The sequence below is a fragment of the Schistocerca gregaria genome, chromosome 8, assembly GCF_023897955.1.
Source record: "Schistocerca gregaria isolate iqSchGreg1 chromosome 8, iqSchGreg1.2, whole genome shotgun sequence".
Lineage (NCBI taxonomy): Eukaryota > Metazoa > Arthropoda > Insecta > Orthoptera > Acrididae > Schistocerca > Schistocerca gregaria.
This window is the reverse complement of record NC_064927.1, coordinates 370,446,983-370,461,540: the sequence shown is the minus strand read 5'-3', so window position 1 is coordinate 370,461,540 and position 14,558 is coordinate 370,446,983. Positions and strand designations below refer to the sequence as shown.

General features: G+C 44.9%; 1 protein-coding gene across 3 annotated transcripts in view; it reads right to left on the bottom strand.

Annotated features, from left to right (window-relative positions):
* Positions 1 to 14,558, bottom strand: part of LOC126284397 (uncharacterized) — a 65,491-nt gene that overhangs the window by 38,260 nt on the left and 12,673 nt on the right. For 2 of the 3 annotated variants that reach the window (XM_049983296.1, XM_049983299.1), the window contains exons 2-3: positions 6,339 to 6,572; positions 3,093 to 3,302 (exon numbers count right to left, since the gene is read on the bottom strand). In XM_049983296.1, coding sequence (XP_049839253.1) covers positions 3,093 to 3,302; positions 6,339 to 6,367 — 239 coding nt within the window. In that variant the 5' untranslated portion in view covers positions 6,368 to 6,572. Of the gene's footprint in view, positions 1 to 3,092; positions 3,303 to 6,338; positions 6,576 to 14,558 lie in introns of all 3 variants that reach the window. The other variant, XM_049983297.1, reaches the window with a different exon arrangement.

Here is a 14,558-nt window from a genome sequence, read left to right as displayed (position 1 = left end):
AGTGAGAGTGGGAAAAACTAATCGCCGTTGTGAATAAGTTATTTGTCCTTGAAACAGCTTTATTCCACTACTTAAGATCTTCTTGCACACCTCCTCCAATCAAACTTTGTGGGATGGTGTTTATAAGATAACACTGCACCTCAAGGGGTAAGTGACATGGAGTGCTGTCATGCATAAAAATGGAATCATTAAAATCTTCATGAATTTGGGGAAACAATCAATTTTTCATCATATCTAAGTACGGTATTCGTGCCAGGGTTTCCTCCACAAAGAAGAAAGATCCATAAACTTTGTGAACAGAAACAGCACAAAACACATTTAATTTCCGTGAGTCTTTTTCGTGTCCTCTTTCATGTCACGCCAGGATTTTGTGACCCCCCCAAAATGTTACATTATGCACCTGACATATGAAACGTCGATTCATCTGAAGAAATGAATCTTTCATTAAAAATGTCCTCTGTCATATCGTAGAGAAATGAACTGCAAAATGCGTTCCTTCTGTTATAGTCGCAGACGTGCATGGCCGACCAGTGCTTTTCCCTTTACATATGCAACCAGCATCCGATAATTTTGTATGTGAGTCGTACATATGCTTGTGCAGAGGCGGCGTATTGCTGGATCGACAGCGGAATGCACATTGCACTTGACCAATGGATTAACACTGCGCAAATTCCAACACAGAAAATGATTTCTCTTACTACAAACAAACAACAGCGCAGCTGTTTCAAAACTTTGAACTTTCTTGTATGCAGTACCATGCGCAATGTGTTTCTATTTTTATTAGTTTGTCTGTAACAAACATTTGAAATCTGTTCTTTCTTTTTGAATCACCCGGTACGCAGCACAATTTGAAGTTGAGGTAGGCGTCAGGTGAACTGGAGAGGCTGGGAGGCGGGGTTTGTGGGGTGGAATCGGTTGTCATGTGGTCGTTCTCAACCGACCGTCTGACAAGAAAAGTTGGTGCGAGGCTACAGCCATTTGGCAGCAGCCTTGTCTCAGTGGTAACACCGGTTCCCATCAGATCAGCGAAGTTAAGCGCTGTCGGACAGGCCCAGCACTTGTATAGGTGACCATGCGGTCTGCCGAGCGCTGTTAGCAATCGGAGTGCACTCAGCCCTTTCGAAGCCAACGGAGGAGCTACTTGATCGAGATGCAGACGTTCCGATCAGGTAAACCGTCATACGGCCGGGAGAACGGTGTGCTGACCCCATGCCTCTCCATATCCGCATCCATTGACACCTGTGGGCTGAGGATGACATAACGGCCGGTCGGTACAGTTGGACCTTCGTGACCCGTTAGAGCGGAGTCTAGTTTTAGTAGGGCCATTTAGGTACCCCACTTTTGGAGGGTGCATTCTGTAGGTCGTTAGAAGTAGAAAAGAGCTTTTAGAAGAAGAGATGTGTTTCACAGTAGCGACGATGAACAAGTGTTTGTAGCTTTGACAATACATGATTTCAGAATCCATGTTTAGAAGACTTTTTTTCTTATTTTGGTTCATACTACCACATCTCAATATATAGAATAACATTTTCTTTAACGCACTGTAATCATCACATAACTGATGACGTCGGGTGCATTTGTTACTCCGAGGTGACGAAGTTGCTTTGATTGACCGCGTGTTGTACACTACTGGCCATTAAAACTGCTACACCAAGAAGAAATGCAGACGATAAACGGGTATTCATTGGACAAATATATTATACTAGAACTGATATGTGATTACATTTTCACGCAATTTGGGTGCATAGATCCTGGAAATCAGTACCCAGAACAACCACATCTGGCCGTAATGACGGCCTTGATACTCCTGGACATTGAGTCAAACAGAGCTTGGAAGACGTGTGCAGGTACAGCTGCCCATGCAGCTTCGACACGATACCACAGTTCATCAACCGTAGTGACTGGCTTATTGTGACGAGCCAGTTACTCGGCCACCATTGACCAGACGTTTTCAATTGGTGAGAGATCTGGAGAATGTGCTGGCCACGACAGCGGTCGAACATTTTCTGTATCCAGAAATGCCCGTACAAGACCTGCCAAACCCGGGCGTGAATTATCCTGCTGAAATTTAGGGTTTCGCAGGGATCGAATGAAGGGTAGAGCCACGGGTCGTAACACATGTGAAATGTAGCGTCCACTGTTCAAAGTGCCGTCAGTGCGAACAAGAGGTTACCGAGACGTGTAACCAATTGCACCCCATACCATCACGCCGGGTGATACGCCAGTATGGCGATGACGAATACACGCTTCCAATGTGCGATGTCGCCAAACAGGGATGCGACCATCATGATGCTGTAATCAGAACCTGGTTTCATCCGAAAAAATGACGTTTTGCCATTCGTGCACCCAGGTTCGTCGTTGACTACACCATCGCAGGCGCTCCTGTCTGTCATGCAGCGTCCAGTGTAACCGCAGCCATGGTCTCCGAGCAGATAGTCCATGCTGCTACAAACGTCGTCGAACTGTTCGTGCAGATGCTTGTTGTCTTGCAAACGTCCCCATCCGTTGACTCAGGGATCGAGACGTGGTTGCTCGGTCCGTTACAGTTATGCGGATAAGATGCCTGTCATCTCGACTGCTAGTGATACGAGGCCGTTGGGATCCAGCACGGCGTCCGTATTACCCTGCTGAACCTACCGCCTCCATATTCTGCTAACAGTCATTGGATCTCGACCAACGCGGGCAGCAATGTCGCGATACGAGAAACCGCAATCGCGATAGGCTACAATCCGATCTTTACCAAAGTCGTAAACGTGATGGTACGCATTTATCTTCCTTACACGAGGCATCACAATATCATTTCACCAGGCAACGCCGGTCAACTGCTGTTTGTGTATGAGAAAACGGTTGTAAACTTTCCTAATGTCAGCACGTTGTAGGTGTCGCCACCGGCGCCAACCTTGTGTGAATGCTCTGAAAAGCTAATCATTTGCATATCACAGCATCTTCTTCCTGTCGGCTAAATTTCAGGTCTGTAGCACGTCATCTTCGTGGAGTAGCAATTTTAATGGCCAGTAGTGTATAAAGTGTTCTACCTTCCTCTTTGTGGCGTGCGTTACCAGCCTGCTCAAGTGGGCGAGAGAGGACCTGACCTGAAGACGAGTGCGTCCCCCACCGGCGGCGCAGCCCTCTCCACCAGCGGCTCAGCGAGGGTCCTGGCAGCGTCCAGACGAAGGCAGAGGAAGGCAGGCAGCCCCGAAGCGAGGCGCGTCGCGCGGAAGTCAAAGACGCCGGCGGGCACCGAGGCAGCGGGCTGCAACACGCAGTGCACGCGCCCCAGCTCCAGCGCCGGCTCACCGTCTCTGCGAAATACGAGCACGATCCCTCTGCTAGTGAGACACGGCGCTCCAGTTCGTAGTGGTGAAAGGCGGTAGAAAGGCCAACTGACGAACAACTCAAGGAGAAAAAAATAAACATTTATTAATATGCCGGGTGATCAAAAAGTCAGTATAAATTTGAAAATAGAATGAGTCACGGAATCATGTAGATAGAGAGGTACAAATTGACACACATGCTTGGAATGACATGGGGTTTTATTAGAACGAAAAAAAATAAAAAATACTAAAGTGCAAAAAATGTCCGGCAGATGGCGCTTCATCTGATCATAATAGCAATAATTGCATAACAAAGTAAGACAAAGCAAAGATGATGTTCTTTACAGGAAATGCTCAATATGTCCACCGTCATTCCTCAACAATGGCTGTATTCGAGGAATAATGTTGTGAACAGCGCTGTAAAGCAATTCCGGAGTTATGGTGAGGCATAGGCGTCGGATGTTGTCTTTCAGCATCCCTAGAGATGTCGGTCGATCACGATATACTTGCGACTTCAGGCAACCCCAAAGTCAATAATCGCACGGACTGAGGTTTGGGGACCTGGGAGGCCAAGAATGACGAAAGTGGCGCCTGAGCACACGATCGTCACCAAACGACGCGCGCAAGAGATCTTTCACGCGTCTAGCAATATCGGGTGGAGCGCCATCCTGCATAAACATCGTACGTTCGAGCAGGTGTTTATCAGCCAGGCTGGGGATGATACGATTCTGTAACATATCGGCGTACCTCTCACCCGTCACAGTAGCAGTTACAAAACCGGAATCACCCATTTCCTCTAAGAAAAAAGGCCCGATAACGGTAGATGTGGTAAATCCAACCCATACTGTGACTTTTTCGTCGTGCAATGGAGTTTCCACGACAGTTCTAGGAATTTCGGTAGCCCAAATTCTGCAGTTGTGGGCGTTGACAGACCCTCGGAGCGTGCAATGAGCTTCGTCGGTCCACAACACGTTACTCAAATGGTTCAAATGGCTCTGAGCCCTATGGAACTTATGTTCTGAGGTCTTAAGTCCCCTAGAACTTAGAACTACTTAAAGCTAACTAACCTAAGGACATCACACACATCCATGCCCGAGGCAGGATTCGAACCTTCGACCGTAGCGGTCGCGCGGTTCCAGACTGTAGCGCCTAGAACCGCTAGGCCACAAGGGCCGGCCACGTTACTCAACCAAACGCTATCTTCCGCCATCGTTTGAAGCGCCCACACCGCAAATGTCCTCCGCTTCACTAAATCGCCAGGTAACAGTTCATGATGACGATGGATTTTGTACGGTTAGCATCGGAGGGTACGCCTAAGTGCCAACCAAACGGTAGTGTATGTAATGCCGGTGCCACGTGCGACTGCACGAGCGCTGACTTCCCCATGCATAGACGAACCCGCTACAGTCTCCATTTCTTCCTGAACTGCCTTGTGCTCGGTCGGCCACTACGGGGTCTATCGTCTAAACAACCCGTGGCTTCGAACTTCGAAATCATTCTCGCCACAGCTGCATTTGTCAACGGACCTTTACCCGTTCGAATACCCTTCCTATGGCGATAGGATCGTAACGCTGAACTAGCACATTCTCCATTCAGATAATACAGCTTCTCCAAAAGCGCCTTTTCAGGTGAAGTCAACATGCTGCGACTGATGGCGCATCTGATTCTCTCTCTCATTACAGCTCCTTTTATACACGATTGTCATGCGCAGTCACTGACGCTTTGCTGTCCATCGTCATCTGTCTGACATTCTGTGAACTTTTTGTTTTTTGGTTCTAATAAAACCCCATGTCATTCCAAGCATATGTGTCAATTTTTACCTCTCTATCTACTTTATTCCGTGGTTTATTCACTTTTCAAATTTATACTGACTTTTTGATCACCCGGTATATTGAATTCTCGAGTTCCCAGCTGGGTGAGTTCACCGGAACGACACGACATTTCGAAGAATGTCACTCCCATCATCATTAGCAACACAACTTTATCTGTTTAACTCGCCAGTAAGCGCAACATCACTCCCTCCGAATCCTGGAATGACATTAACTTGCTTTCCATATTCGGCTACTTCTCCCACTCGTATACTGTACCAGCTAATCAATTTCCCACACCTTCTCAAACACCTATAACACATTCTCCTCTCCTACATTTACCATTAACTTGAGTCTCCTTTGTCCTTCAGGACCCTGGACTACCAGCTGGCGTCCTCTCCACCTCCTAATACCAACATCACAACTACCATTCCCTCCCTGATGAACATCCATGTGATTGCGTACAATATCCTTCCAGTAGTTATTACATCCCAATCCCTATCCACACTTACCAGAAGAACTCATCATGTACTATCATGCTCAGAAGTATCCGAACGAACTGAATTGCGTTACATCTCATTTGTGTGCAGCCCATATCATGTAACTGTTTTGTCGGTCCTCTGTTCTCTTTTCGTTCAGTCGTTTGAGTATGCTACAAGAGACCACTAGAGAAAACTATGTCTGGCTGTCGCTCAAAATTTGAATTGGTATCACGATAGTGAAAATATCAGAAAACACGTTATTACAGACCACTCAGTCTTCAATGGTTGTGAATAAATTTAATACAGTAAATGATATCTCCTATAGCAAGTTACCACTTGAAATTGCACGACGGAACGAACCTTTTTGTACTGGACTAGGGACCGGAACACCGATCCGGCAGCTCTTGTTCCTGTTAACTGACTACGAAAATTCATAAATATGGTTTCAGTCACATGTAACGAAGTGTGAACATGTTTAAGCTTGCAGGCCACGGTGGTCTCGCGGTTCTAGGCGCGCAGTCCGGAACCGTGCGAGTGCTACGGTCGCAGGTTCGAATCCTGCCTCGGGCATGGATGTGTGTGATGTCCTTAGGTTAGTTAGGTTTAAGTAGTTAAGTCCCATAGTGCTCAGAGCCATTTGAACCATTTGAACCCTGTTTAAGCTTGAAACGATGCGGCACACTTCTCGTCTGTTGAACAGTGTAACAAGTCTGTTGAAAGCAGCAGAGACATACGTGAAAGCTCCTCGCCGGACGGTTACCATGTTGTCCTCGGCCAGCTGTTTGAAGTCGACCTCGTCGCCCGCGAGCACGCAGTAGTAGGTGTCTCTGACTCCGCGCCCGTCCTCACCGCGCTGGACCACGGTGAACCTCAAGGAGGAGCCAGCGATCGCTACCTTTGGATGTTACTGGTAGCCGCAGTACGCGGGAGGATGTCCCGGGAACTCCAGCATCAGGATCTCGCCAGTACTGCTGGTACGGAAAGAGGAAGGCACATTTCATTACCAAACACTGCGAGCCTTCCTCAGAGTAGCATCGACTGCTCCAAGACTCAAGGGCTGATATTCACATAAATAATTCGTGCAGGTAAGTTATCATTAACTGTAGAATATTGGACAACATGGAAATCGAAGCGCGTGGGATACGTACTCACAGAAGCATGTTTATATTTAAATGTACTGACAAGAAACGAGGAGGTCCTCGACGGAATAGGCAAAGAGAGAAATTTTTGAGATAGTGTTACTAAATCATACATACCAACCAAAAACAAAATACGTTATACATAAAAATGTTTAATCATTTCATTTTCGATGGCATGTGCGAACTACAAAACCCTGCTGATGGGCAAATACAGGGTGTTACAAAAAGGTACGGCCAAACTTTCAGGAAACATTCCTCAAACACAAATAAAGAAAATATGTTATGTGGACATGTGAAAGGAAACGCTTAATTTCCATGTTAGAGCTCATTTTAGTTTCGCCAGTACGTACTGTACTTTCTCGATTCAACAGCAGTTGGCCCTATTGAAGGAAGCTAATGTTGACTTCGGTGCTTGTGTTGACATGCGACTCATTGCTCTACAGTACTAGCATCAAGCACATCAGTACGTGGCATCAACAGGTTAGTGTTCATCACGAACGTGGTTTTGCAGTCAGTGCAATGTTTACAAATGCGGAGTTGACAGGTGCCCATTTTATGTATGGAATACCACGGGGCAATAGCCGTGGCGCGGTACGTTTGTATCGAGACAGATTTCCAGAACGAAGGTGTCCCGACAGGAAGACGTTCGAAGCAATTGATCGGCATCTTAGGGACCACGGAACATTCCAGCCTATGACTCGCGACTGGGGAGGACCTAGAACGACGAGGACACCTGCAATGGACGAGGCAATTCTTCGTGCAGTTGACGATAACCATAATGTCGGCGTCAGAGAAGTTGCTGCTGTACAAGGTAACGTTGACCACGTCACTGTATGGAGAGTGCTACGGGAGAACCAGTTGTTTCCGTACCATGTACAACGTGTGCAGCCACTATCAGCAGCTGATTGGCCTCCACGGGTACACTTCTGCAAATGGTTCATCCAACAATGTGTCAATCCTCATTTCAGTGCAAATGTTGTCTTTACGGATGAGAAATCGGTTGGAAACTTTCCTCATGTCAGCACGTTGTAGGTGTCGCCACCGGCGCCAACCTTGTGTGAATGCTCTGAAAAGCTACTCATTTGCATATCACAGCATTTTCTTCCTGTCGGTTAAATTTCGCGTCTGCAGTACGTCATTTTCGTGGTGTAGCAATTTTAATGGCCAGTAGTGTAGCTACCACTGGGTATCTTCCAGTCGTAAATTATGGTTATTACATCGCACATGTGCTTTAATTTATTCAAAATTTTATTCCAGTACTCGTTTAATCACGTCTATCGACATTGCTAAATAACGATGCGTCCCATAGTCATTGAGTTACCATTTAAAGTTGATCAGATGACATGCTATATCGGATGAAGCCTCGTTTGTCGTTGCCTACCATTTACTTGCGTATTCTTTCGAGTACTTGAAGTATCGATTAGAATACTTTCTTTGTGTTATTAAGTAGAAGAAGGATCAGTTTGTATTCTAGCATTGTGCTGTTGAATTTCGTGTCTGACTACAACTAACGAAAGATTCTAAATTTCCTGGGGAGCTATAAAAACTTTGAACGGAGCAAAGCCCTAGTTTCAGAAGCGAGTATATCACCTCACCAGGAGGTAAAGCCATTGACATAACTGCCGCCTATTTACTTACCATATAGCGTGAGCGTAGAAGCTTTTGTTTGCCTGTGTATGAAGTGTAGGGGTACTAGCAAATTGATGCGTGCTTCGGAGCTTCATCTGATTTCGGAATATGTAGATCGTAACAGTACAACGCGTGAAAGAGCTCATTGCTGTAATTGTCAAGCAGTTTTAAAGATCATGTGCTTTACTGGTAGAGGCAGATCACATCAATAAGATTTTGAAAAAGTTCATGTGCTTTCATGTGAATTTTTAAATTCACTGCTTAGTTCCACTGACTATGGCGTCGTCAATCTTTCGCGCTTGTCAATTACAAATACAAACTGTCTGTGACTGTTGTTGGTTCGTGCTGCTGTAATTTCCTCCCGCCTACGACGCAGAAAACGGTTTGGAAACTAATGCCACCCGCGTAGACTCATGCTGAGACCAGCTGGCACTGTACCAAATGTGTCTTCTTCTGGGGCTGCTTAAGAAAATTGATTTAACATCTTGCAGCGTCTTTAGCTGTTCAGTCCATTGAATGTTCATTACATGTTCGGGTATTTTCATCATTTAGATACCACTGGGTATCTTTCAGTTGCAAAAAATGGTCCAGGGGCTTGGTCAATTTTCGGGGATGTGACTGTAAGGACTATTCGAAGAAAAAAGTCTAGTACCGATGGACTATCAAAATGCGTACCGTATGAGGCATGAACACTTCTTCATTTAGACAGGGTGAAAGAGATCTCTTCTACTAGAAGCTCTTTGCTTTTCATATTTTGAGAGAAGGTAGTAGCGACCAAAACAAGAAAAAATGTCCCGTGAACAAGGGCCCTAAAATACATCCATGAAGAGCTTTGAGCTCTTCTTCATCTTCGCTAATGTGAAACACATCTCTTCTACTGAACTGGTGCTCATGACTCTTACGTAACGCATTTTAGAGCCCAAGATTATGCAGAACTTTTTCATATTTCGCTCCATACCATCTCCTTCCAAAATATGGAAAGCAAAGAGCCTAAGGTAAACGAGGTTTGTTTCACAGCATCAAAGATGAAGAAGTGCTCGTAGATCTTAAAGTATGCATTTTGGAGCCATGGCTGAAATATTATTTTCTTCGAATGACCGCTCCTGCAATATTGCTGAATATTGACAATTTTTCTTCTGTCACCATGTGTTTTTAAAATTGTATTCCAGTCATCGTTTAATCATTGCTGTCGATGTTGATAAACAATGATGTGCCCTGTTTTACTGATATTGCTGTTAAATGTTGAACACAGAGCATGTTGAGAACAATTCTATGTCACTTGCCACATCGCGCGTCGTTGTCTAGCAATAACTTACACATTCTCCGTGTACTTGATGAATCGATACGAATACGTGGTTTGTGTTATTGAGTAGAGGAAGCTTCACTTTTGATTCAAGCATTGTAATCCTAGATTTTGTGTTTCGACTCGAATCGATACGAATACGTGGTTTGTGTTATTGAGTAGAGGAAGCTTCACTTTTGATTCAAGCATTGTAATCCTAGATTTTGTGTTTCGACTGCAACTAAAGAAACTTTCCGAAGTTCCTGAGGAGCTTTAAAAACTTTGAACAAAGTGAAAGTCTGCCTTCAGAGGCGAGATCTACCCAGCAAGGGGTAAGAGACATTGACTTAACTGTCACCTATTTATTTACCGCATAACCTCAACTGCTGTTAGCCGGCCGCGGTGGTCTCGCGGTTCTAGGCGCGCAGTCCGGAACCGTGCCACTGCTACGGTCGCAGGTTCGAATCTTGCCTCGGGCATGGATGTGTGTAATGTCCTTAGGTTAGTTAGGTTTAAGTAGTTCTAAGTTCTAGGGGACTGATGACCACAGCAGTTGAGTCCCATAGTGCTCAGAGCCATTTGAACCATTTTTTGCTGTTAGAAAAGAGTATACATGTGTTCGTAGCTCTTAGGGTATGTATTTTAGAACCCTTGTTTACTATACTTCATTGCTTTGAATGATCGTTGTCCCTGTAGTCAGTATCGTTGTTGTTTAATGTTAATCACAGCGAATACTAACAGCAATGCCACGTCGGAGAAAACATCGTTTGTCGTTACGTAGCCATTACTTACGTATTCTCTGGAGTATCGATACGAATGCGTTCTTTGACTTATTGAGGGCAAGAAGGTTAAGTTATGATTGAAGCATTGTAGTGTTGAATTTTGTGTTTCGTTTACAAATAACAAAACATTGTAAAGTTCGTGTGGAGCTTTGTAGTCTTGTAGTCTGTCACCTTTTTGTTTACGATGTAGCGTCAGCTGCGGTTAGAAGAGCATACAAGGTTTAATCTCACTGTGTATGTAGTACATACGCTCTGGCGAACTGATGCGTGCGGTGGAGTGTGACGTGAGTTCGAAACATGTAATTAGTAACAGTGTAACACGTGAAAGAGCGCATTGTTTCCATTTTGCAAGTACTTGCAAAGATTAGGAGCTTGCCTTGTAGAGACAGACCATTTCCCCTTCGTTTTTGACGAAGTCAATGTGCTTTCTTTGTGTATTCTCAAATTCATTACATAATTTTATAGTGACAAACGCGTCACCTGTCTTTCTCGTTTTCGATTGTCACATACAAGCTGCTTGTGACCGTTGCAGGTTCGTGCTGCTGTCCTGCTTAGAGCCATGTTGAGTCCAGCTGGCACCGTATCAATTTTTTTTCTGGTCATGTTGCTTAAGGAAGCTGAGTCAATATCTTCTAGCATCGTTAGCTATTAAACCCATTGGCTGTATTATTTGCCATTCGGATGTGTTCAGCATTTAGGCACCACTGGGTACGTTTCAGTCGCAAAGTTTGTCAGTTACGTCCTACATACATTTAATTTGTATAAAAATTATTCCAGTGCTCTTTAATCATAGTTGTCGACGGTGTCCAATAACGAGGTGCCCTATTGTCACTGCCATTGTTGTTTAATGTTGATCACAGGACATGTTGAAACAATGTTACGTCGGATGAAGTGTGGCTTGTCTTTGCCTAACAATTACTTCTATATTCTCTCGAGTACCTGAAGTACTGATACGAATAAGCTCCTTGTTTTGTTGAGTGGAAGAAACATAATTTTTGATTCAAGCGTTGTACTGTCGGAATTTTGTGTTTCGACTACAGCTAACGGAAGCTTCCAAAATTCCAGGGGAGACTTAAAGCTCTGAAAAAAAAGCGAAAGTCACAGCTGCAGGGACGAGATACACTGACCCAGGAAGAGGTGAGAGCGATTGATTTAACTGTCACCTATTTATTTACCATACAACAGCAGTAGCATTTAGAAGAGCATATATGTTTTTATTTGACTGTATATATAGTGCAGATGTACTGGTAAATCGACGCGTGAAGTGATCTGCGATGTGACTTCGGAATATGTACGAGAGGCGTTCAGTAATATAATGCAACACATGTTTTCAACAAATTTCGGTTGAAAAAATGCGGAACTTGTTGTGTGTCTTCGTGGGATATTCCCACTTCGGCCTCTATAGTTTCATGAAGTTCCAATTTATGGCGGCACTACATATACCCTTCAGAATGGCGCTTGTAGAGGAGGTGCTTTCCAAGCTGTTATTGAGTTTCTTTTGGCTGAAAATCAGAGCGTCGTAGAATGTCTACGGAGACATGGCAGTGAACAAAAGCACGATAAGTCTTTCGGCGGGACGTCTGTCATTGCAACACACCTCCGGCGTGCTAGTCGGCTGCACACAGCTGCGACTTCTACAGTGTTGGACTGTGCGGACACACTGATTCGCGGTGATCGACGGAAAGCAATGAAACACCTCACTGCACAACTGGACGTCTCTGTTGGTAGTTCTGGCACTCTAGTCTACCAGTTATGGAGCTCAAAGGTGCGTGACTCTTGGGTCCTCGCCACCGAACAGAAGACCTTACAGATCAAGGAGGGACCATCTGTGCAGAATTGCTTGCACGTTGCGAGACTGATCTTGACAATCTTTCGTCGAACATCGAAGCATGGGTTGATCAGTTCGGATCGGAAGGAAAACGATATTCCATGGAGTGGTGCCACACCCTTCTCAATAAAAAGCTCGAAGCCGCACCATCAGCCTTTAGAGTCATGGAGAGGATCTCCTAGGACTCTGAAGGAGTTATTCTGTCTAAAGTCCTCCCTCGTGGTGCAACTACCAACTGTGAAGTGTTTGGACTACCGTTAGAAAACTGAAGGAACTACTTCAGCGTGTTCGTTCACATAAAAATCTGCGCACCCGGGAGGAGCTCAGAACTCACAAAATTTTGTTGAACCGTTCTTCCTCCGTCATCCTACAGCCCAGATCTCGCACATTCTAACTTCCATAAGTTTGACCCAATGAAGGGCGCTCTGCGGGGAGCAGTACGTGGATGATGGAGAGGTTACTGCTGCAGGAGGTAATCGACGAATAGAATGGTACCATGCGGGCATACGGACCCTCCCAGTACGGTGGCGTAAGACTGTAGCATGGAACGGAGATTATGTTGAAACATAGGGTTTTGTAGCCCAAAGAGTGGGGAATAATATGGTATATTGGAAATCTGTATAAAACTAAAGTTCTTTCAGAATAAATGTGTTGCATTACTTACTTAATACGCCTCGTAGTTAGTGACAGTATAACACGTGTAAGAGCTCAACGGATTCATTTTCACGCAGTTTCAAAGGTTAGGTGGCTGACTTGTAAAGGCAGGCCACAATTTTGACGACCTTAATGTGCTTTCGTCATGAATTCTCAAATTCATTGGTTTGTTCCACAATGACAACGATGTCAACCATTTTGTCGCTTGTCGATTTCACAAGCACTCTGTCTTTGAGCATCGTAGGATCGTACTTTTGTAATTATCTGCTCAAAATGGTTCAAATGGCTCTGAGCACTATGGGACTTAACATCTGAGGTCATCAGTCCCCTAGAACTTAGAACTACTTAAACCTAACTAACCTAAGAACAACACACACATCCATGCCCGGGGCAGGACTCGAACCTACGACCGTAGCGGTCCCGTGGTTCCAGACTGAAGCGCCTAGAACCGCTCGGCCACACTGGTCGGCTATCTGCTGAAGATTGCGACACATTGGTGCAATCTGCCTATAGTCATGTGCAGTCGAGTTTTCTCCTCTCGCTTAAGGAAATAGAATTAATATTTTGGAGCAAGGATAGACCTTAAATTCCTTGAGTATTTATAGCGATTTGGGTGTATTCTTCATTTTGATATCACTGGCCATGTTTCAGTATAAGATATGGTCATTGCATCGTACGTGCAGTTTTTCACCTCACATGACGGTGAAGAGCGTAGATTTAGAGTTGTACTTACGTTGTCGATGACTATGAGAGAGAGAATGGATAGCGTGGAACGTGGTGAGGATACACTCTCAATGAAGGATCACTGTAAAAATCGTAATCGCTTCAGACACTGTGGAGAGAATGGGCTTTAGCCCAGCTCATCGGTGGATTGTTTTCTTGGTAATCAATTTACCCACCCCCATCACGGTGCCCCAAATCGCCGTACTAAGCAACTCACGCTGTAATGTTTGGACAAAGATGAAGTTTTGAGAAGTAAGCCGGCCGGGTGGCCTAACGGTTCTAGGCGCTACAGCCTGGAACCGCGCGACCGCTACGGTCGCAGGTGCGAATCCTGCCTGGACACTGATGTGTGTGATGTCCTTAGGTTAGGTAGGTTTAAGTAGTTCTAAGTTCTGTGGGACTGATGACCTCAGAAGTTAAGTTCTATAGTCCTCAGAGCCATTTGAACAATTTTTGTAAGAAGTAAACATATGATGTATTTGAAGCCGGCCGCGGTGGTCTCGCGGTTCTAGGCGCGCAGTCCGGAACCGTGGGACTGCTACGGTCGCAGGTTCGAATCCTGCTTCGGGCATGGATGTGTGTGATGTCCTTAGGTTAGTTAGGTTTAAGTAGTTCTAAGTTCTAGGGGACTAATGACCACAGCAGTTGAGTCCCATAGTGCTCAGAGCCATTTGAACCATGATGTATTTGAAACCAGAGTATTGTAGTACTGTCCTGTTTATTAATGTTCACTCCAACAGTTTAAGGTTTCAAATAATTGACGTAAAAAGAAAAGTATCCTCACAGAATAAATGTACCACATTTCGAACACACCTTTTCTGTCTACGAACAAATACTATTATTTTGATACGAATTGCCAAAAAAAATGAACTCTTGACTAGCAACAAATGGATAAGCTTACTGCAGTAAAATATTTA